Below are 7,979 nucleotides of genomic sequence, written 5' to 3' on the forward strand. Positions count from 1 at the left end.
GTGGAACATTGTAGTATTGCAATTAAAAGTCGCATCAAAAAAGTTTACATTTTCGAGAATTTTTTTTGGACGTAAGTCATTTTATTAGAAACGTAATGTATGAGAGAAAAATACGAAACACGTCATGTTGAATAGAATTTACGAGGAAAAAGTAAGATTCTTACAAAAAGTTTGTAATGAGAGACAAAGTCAGAATTTTACAAAAAACTTGGTCGTAAAAAATAAATAAAAATGTCTTAAAAAGTTCTAAATTATGATGAAAAAGACGTATATTCAGAAGGAAAATTTGTGTTCTGAAAAAAGTCCTAATGTGTTAGAAAATAACTTCCAATATGGAAAAAAAAGTCAGAATCTTAAAAAAAAAAAAGAAGTCTGAATTCACAAGAAATTCTAGTTGTGTCTGTCACTGGCACCTCTTGTGGAACATTGTGGTATTGCAATTAAAAGGAGCGCTAAGTTTCCTCAAAAGTCACATTAAAAAAGTTGAAATATTCAGAGAAAATGTTTTGGACATAAGTCATGTTATAAGAAAAGTTGTAATGCAAGTGGGAAAAATACGAAAAATGTCATGATGTTGAAAATAATTTACGAGGAAAAAGTAATATTCTTACAAAAAGTTTGTAATGAGAGGCAGTCAGAATTTTACAAATAACTTGGGTTGTAAAAAATGTTTTTTTAAATTAAAAAAAAATCAAAATTACGATGAAAAAGATGTATATTCAGATGGAAAAGTTGTGTTCTGAAAAAAGTCTTAGTGTGAGAAAAAAACTTGCAACATGAAAAAAAGTCAGAATCTATAACATTTTTTAAAAAAGTCTGAATTCACAAGACATTCTAGTTGTGTCTGTCACTGGCACCTCTTGTGGAACATTGTGGTATTGCAATTAAAAGTGGCGCTAAGTTTCTCATAAGTCGCATCAAAAAAGTTGAAATTTTCGAGAACATTTTTTGGACATACTGTAAGTCATGTTTCGAGAACATTTGTAGTGAATGAGAGATCAATACGAAAAACGCCATGATGTTGAATAAAATTTACGAGGAAAAAGTAATATTCTTACAAAAAGTTTGTAATGAGAGACAAAGTTAGAATTTTACAAAAAACTTGGGTCGTTAAAAAATAAATAAATAAAATTAGAAGAAGAATGATGAAAAATACGTATATTCAGAAGGAAAAGTTGTGTTGTGAAAAAAGTTTTAATGTGTGAGAAAATAACTTGTAATATGAAAAAAAGTCAATTTGAAAAAAAAGTCAGAATTCACAAGAAATTCTAGTTGTGTCTGTCACTGGCACCTCTTGTGGAACATTGTAGTATTGCAATTAAAAAGAGCGCTAAGTTTCTCAAAAGTCACATCAAAAAAGTTGACATTTTCCGAGAAAATTTTTTGGACAGAATACATGTAACGAGAAAAGTTGTAATATACGTGAGAAAAATACAAAAAACGTCATGTTGTTGAATAGAATTTACGAGGAAAATGTACGATTCTTACAAAAAGTTTGTAATGAGAGACAAAGTCAGCATTTTACAAAAAACTTGGATCGTAAAATAAAAAAATTAAAACAAAATTATGATGAAAAAGACGTATTTTCAGAAGGAAAAATTGTGTTGTGAAAAAATTCTTAATATGTGAGAAATTAACTTGTAATATGAAAAAAAGAAGAGGTCAGAATTTTACAATAAAATAGATAAGTTACAGAAAAAAAGTCGTAATTACAAGAAAAATATACATTTTCAGAGAAAAAGTAGTTTTGATAAAAATTGTAATGTTTAAAAAAAACTTGCATTATGAAAAAAAAAGTCTGAATTCACAAGAATTTCTCCTTGTGTGTCACTGGCACCTCTTGTGGAACATTGTGGTATTGCAATTAAAGTTTTCCATCATAGAAGATTTTTCATGTCAGAATTTTTGAAAAAAATATAAGAAGTCCTTTTAGGATAAAAGCTAGTTTGTTGAAACAGAAAAATTTAACATTTTGAGAAAAAACTATGACATTTTACCACAACATTTTTTTGGACATACGTCATAATGTTGCGAGAAAAGTTATGTATGAGAGAAAAATCCGAAATAAGTCAAAGTAATATTTTGACACAAAGTTTGTAACGCTATGACAAAGTAGTAAGGTCTTAATTACGAGGAAATAGACGTATGTTCAGAGGGAAAAGTTGCGTTGTGAAAAAAGTTGTAATATGTGAGAAAATAATATTGTCTTATGAAAAAAAGTCTGAACTTACAATACTAGTTGCCTGTGTCACTGGCACCTCTTGTGGAAGGTGGTGGCACTGCAATTAAAGGTAACATTTTCCCTTTAGAGAAAGATTTTTAGTGACGTGTGGAGAATTTTCCACTGCACTCTAAACAAGACGTACAGTAAATAAATATTATTTTTACGGGACGAGAGTTGCTGAAGGAGATGAGCTTTAGCGACCTCATCCTGCAATGGAACCGGAGTAGGAAGGAAAAAAAAGAGCAGCCAGGAAGCTTTGATTAGCTTTGCCATCTGCAGGTGCTTTATTTCCAACATTAGTGAGGACTGAGGACTTGCTGCAGAAAAGAAAAAAAAAAAGAAAAAAAAAAAAAGTACATTGGACTTCATTTTCCACAGTTCAAACACAATTAGTGTGAAGAAGACAAGCAGACATGTTTGTTTTTGTCTCAACATTGCACTTGTGGGAGCCATGTGGGCACTTCATAAACAAACAGACATATAAGGCTCCATTCACCTCGCCTTTTGTTTTTTATTTTTGTTTTTTTAAGTTTATAAGTTTTCTTATAACACAACTATACTTTTTTTTGTTGGTAGATTCTGATTCAGTTTATAATATGACTTTTTTACTGCAATTTTTTTCATACGTAACAACTTTTGTAATAACACAATTATTCTGTTTCTCGTAAATGTAACATTTTTCTCATAACTTTTTTTGTAAAATTCTAACTTTTGTCATCACTATCTGAATTTTTTTCCTCAAGCTGTTACTTTTTCTCATAAATTCAGTCATGTTTTTATTTATTTAATAACATTAGTTTTTTTCTTTTCTTTAAGCTTATAAAATTATAACACTTATTTTTCTGATAAATTTGAGTTTTTTCTATTAATGTTTGTTTTGTAAAATTCTAATTTTTGTCATTACCTTACAAACTTTTTTTCAAAATGTAACTTTTTAAATTCAAACGTCTGAATTTCTTTAATAAAAAATACTTTTTGACTACAATTTGTTTTTTCTCATACGTTATGACTTTTCTCATAACACAACTATATTTTTTGTCATGAATAAAACTGATTCAGTTCTTTAATATGACTTTTTTTACTGCAATTTTTTTTCCTAGGTAACAACTTTTCCAATAACACAATTAATCTGTTTCTCGTACAAATGGAAATTTTTTCTCATAACTTTTTTTGTAAAATTCTAACTTTTGTCATCACTATCTGAATTTTTTTCCTCAAGCTGTTACTTTTTCTCATAAATTCAGTCATGTTTTTATTTATTTAATAACATTAGTTTTTTTCTTTTCTTTAAGCTTATAAAATTATAACACTTATTTTTCTGATAAATTTGAGTTTTTTCTATTAATGTTTGTTTTGTAAAATTCAAATTTTTGTCATTACCTTACAAACTTTTTTTCAAAATGTAACTTTTTAAATTCAAACGTCTGAATTTCTTTAATAAAAAATACTTTTTGACTACAATTTGTTTTTTCTCATACGTTATGACTTTTATCATAACACAACTATATTTTTTGTCATGAATAAAACTGATTCAGTTCTTTAATATTACTTTTTTTTACTGCAATTTTTTTTCCTAGGTAACAACTTTTCCAATAACACAATTAATCTGTTTCTCGTACAAATGGAAATTTTTTCTCATAACTTTTTTCGTAAAATTCTAAATTTTGTCATCTTCTGAATTTTTTTCTCAAAATGTTACTTTTTATCATAAATTCACACTCATTTAAAAAAAAAAAATACAATTACTTTATAATTAAAACAAAGACGCAGCAGGACAATCATCTTCACTTTTGCAGTGAACGCTTCCACTATCACAGTGTGCTTTTGTCCTCATTTTGACACCAAAAAAACATATTTCCACCGTGCAAAAATGAAAATAGCGACAAAAAACAGAATAAATAGACGTCCTCTGGCGTATATATATTTGTATGTACAGTAATATTTATGTGGGGGTGGGGGGGGGTCTCTACATGAGCACGCAGCTCTTGGCCCGGTCCTTCCTGAGGACGGGGGCTTGGTCCATGGGTTCAGTCCGAGCGGGCAGCGGCGGGAGGGGGAGCTGCGACGCCCGCTTGAGCCCCCGGCGGGAGCTGCTGCGCTTCAGCTGCGGGTTGTGCGGCCGCCGCACGGACGCCAGCGTGGTGACGTGGAAGACGTCCCGCACGCTGTTCTCCGACACCTTGGACGTGCACTCCACGTACGCCACGGCCCCCATCTGCCGAGCTATCGTGCTGCCCTGCGAAGACAACGCCAACGTTTCAAAACCAAACAAAATACAGTGGAACCTCCTTTTACAAACACCTCTATTTGCAAACTTATATATTTACAAACTTTTATAGCGTGCCAAATATGTCTCTGTGTGCGAATGATTCATTCATTCATCTTGTGATTGAATTAATATATATGTTCTCATATATACGTATTTACTGTATATACACATATACATACAAATAGACATATATATATATGAATAAATATACACACATATATATATATATATATATATATATATATATATATATATATATATATATATATATATATATATATATATATATATATATATATACATATATATATATACACACACGTATGTATACACACGCATGCATACACACACGTATGTATACACATACGTATGCATACACGTATACACACACATGCATACACACACGTATGCACACACATGCATACACACACGTATGTATACACACACGTATGCATACACGTATAACCACACAGGCATGCATACACGTATACACACACACGTATGCATACACGTATACACACACGTATGCATACACGTATACACACACATGTATGCAAACACGTATACACACACACACGTATGTATACACGTATACACGCACACGTATGTATACACGTATACACGCACACGTATGTATACACGTATACACAGACACGTATGTATACACGCATACACACACACGTATGTATACACGTATACACACACACGTATGTATACACGTATACACAGACACGTATGTATACACTTATACACACGCACGTATACACACACACACACGTATGTATACACACAAGCGTATGTACACACACGTATACACACACACACGTATGTACACACACGTATGTATACACACGTATACACATATACACACATACGTATGTATAAACATATACACACACACGTATGTATAAACATATACACACACACGTATGTATAAACATATACACACACACGTATGTATACACATATACACACACACACACGTATGTATACACGTATACACACGCACGTATGTATACACACACACGTATACTCACGCGCGTATGTATACACACACGTATGTATACACGTATACACACGCATGTGTGTATACATGTATACTCACGCATGTGTGTATACACGTATACTCACGCATGTATGTATGTATACACGTATACACACGCACGTATGTATACACGTATGCACACGCACGTATGTATACACGTATGCACACGCACGTATGTATACACGTATGCACACGCACGTATGTATACACGTATGCACACGCACGTATGTATACACACGCACGTATGTATACACGTATGCACGCGCACGTATGTACACACGTATACACACGCACGTATGTATACACGTATACACACGCACGTATGTACACACATATACACACGCACGTATGTACACACGTATACACACGCACGTATGTAGACACGTATACACACGCACGTATGTACACACGTATACACACGCACGTATGTACACACGTATACACACGCACGTATGTACACACGTATACACACGCACGTATGTATACACGTATACACTCGTGTATGTATACACACATGTATGTATACACATGTGTATGTATACACACATGTGTGTATACATACATATGTATACACACATGTATGTATACACATGTGTATGTATACACATGTGTATGTATACACACATGTATGTATACATACATATGTATGTATACATACATATGTATACACACATGTATGTATACACACACGTATGTATACACGTACGTTACTTTACGGAATATTTATTTTTTTAACAAATGTTTATTTCTATGACTATTATATGGCCCACTGGAATCTATTGAGTTCAGATGAATACCAAATGTTCTATAATACTGTACGTAGTGTTTTTATTCTTCGATCAGTTAATATGAACATCTTCGACATTAAAGATGTTATCAAACGTAACAGCATATAAAATAACCAAATGAAAAATAACGTCTCAGTTACTTTACTCTTACAACTCAATTACTTTTTCTGAGAAGTAATTTGTAACTATAATAACCAATTACTTCTTTAAGGTAAATCAATTTAGTGTTTTAAACGTAGAAAAAAAAAAAAAAAATCACAATATGACTCTTTTAAAACTGCAATGTTAGCATCTAGTCGCTAGTTCCTTAAGCACATAAAACAGGAAGTTTTATGTGCATCATTATTAGTGTCCCCAGACCTAAAAGCTTGTTTTTATGAATCCCCACTTTTAATCCAGTGCATTTCCGCTCACACTGTTCCCACATTTGTCACTTTTAAATGAAATGTCATTTGCTTTCGCTCTAATAGCAAGCCAGAAACACTCACACACCGCAGGCTTTTAGCGGAGGGACACAATGTGCTCAAAAAAAAAAGACTCTCAACATGTCAGTGGATAATTGTTGTCATCGTGAAATTGCAATTTAAAGTGATGTTGCATTGCAGCCACGGCACAGACGAACCGTCTTTTTCTCGTTCCGCCGAGGATCAACGGGTTCGTTTCCCACGAATACAACGCTTTTCATCTTGGCGGGTTTGATTTTTATCAAGGCGGCGCGCAACGAATGGCCATGTGAGACGTGTCCGTGTCCTCGTCGGGTGGAATGGCCGAGCTGGACGGGCGCCAGGTAAGGGAGCCGTGTGATCTCCGGCAGATTAGAGAGGAAGTGTTTCGGGTTCATGCAGTGGTCAATCGCTTTTATAAAATAAAATAAAATAAAATAAAATAAAATAAAATAAAATAAAATAAAATAAAATAAAATAAAATAAAATAAAATAAAAACATGGGATTTTGCTGTCAATTTGACATATAAAAAGATTAAAGTTAAAGAACCAAATGGTTAGAGTGAGGTTGTGAGTTCAAACCCCGGCCGCGTCATACCAAAGACCATAAAAATGGGACCCATTCCCTCCCTGCTTGGCACTCCGCATCAAGGGTTGGAATTGGGGGTTAAATCACCAAAAATGATTCCCGGGCGCGGCCACCGCTGCTGCTCACTGCTCCCCTCACCACCTTGGAATTATGGTGTGGAGTTGTTTTCCAGGACTTAAGCTTGACCCCTTAGTTCCAGTGAAAGGAACTTTGAATGCTCCAGGATGCCAAAATATGTTGGACAATTCCATGTTCCCAACCTTGTGGGAACAAGTTTGGAGCGGGCCCCTTCCATTTCCAACATGACCGTGCACCAGTGCACAAAGCAAGGTCCATAAAGACATGGATGACAGAGTCCGGTGTGGATGAACTTGACTGGCCTGCACAGAGTCCTGACCTAAACCTGATAGAACACCGCTGGGATGAATTAGAACGTAGACTGAGAGCCAGGCCATCTCGACCAACATCAGTGTGTGACCTCACCAATGCGCTTTTGGAAGAATGGTGGAAAAGTCACATACCGTATTTCCTTGAATTGGCGCCGGGAATATGGTATTCGCATGCCTCGAATTACAGCCGGGTCAAACTCGTTTCGCAAAATAATTAGCGCATGCTTGGCAC

At 34.1% G+C, this 7,979-nt stretch overlaps 1 protein-coding gene across 1 annotated transcript in view; it reads right to left on the bottom strand.

Moving 5' to 3' along the window:
- Positions 1-2,492: 2,492 nt before the first annotated feature.
- rnd2 (Rho family GTPase 2) overlaps positions 2,493-7,979 on the bottom strand; it is a 98,051-nt gene continuing 92,564 nt past the window's right edge. Inside the window, exon 5 of the mRNA XM_062050071.1 lies at positions 2,493-4,460. Within this exon, the coding sequence (XP_061906055.1) occupies positions 4,191-4,460 (270 nt within the window). The 3' untranslated portion in view covers positions 2,493-4,190. The remainder of the gene's footprint in view (positions 4,461-7,979) is intronic.

This window comes from Entelurus aequoreus, linkage group LG06 (assembly GCF_033978785.1).
Source record: "Entelurus aequoreus isolate RoL-2023_Sb linkage group LG06, RoL_Eaeq_v1.1, whole genome shotgun sequence".
Taxonomy (NCBI): Eukaryota; Metazoa; Chordata; class Actinopteri; order Syngnathiformes; family Syngnathidae; genus Entelurus; species Entelurus aequoreus.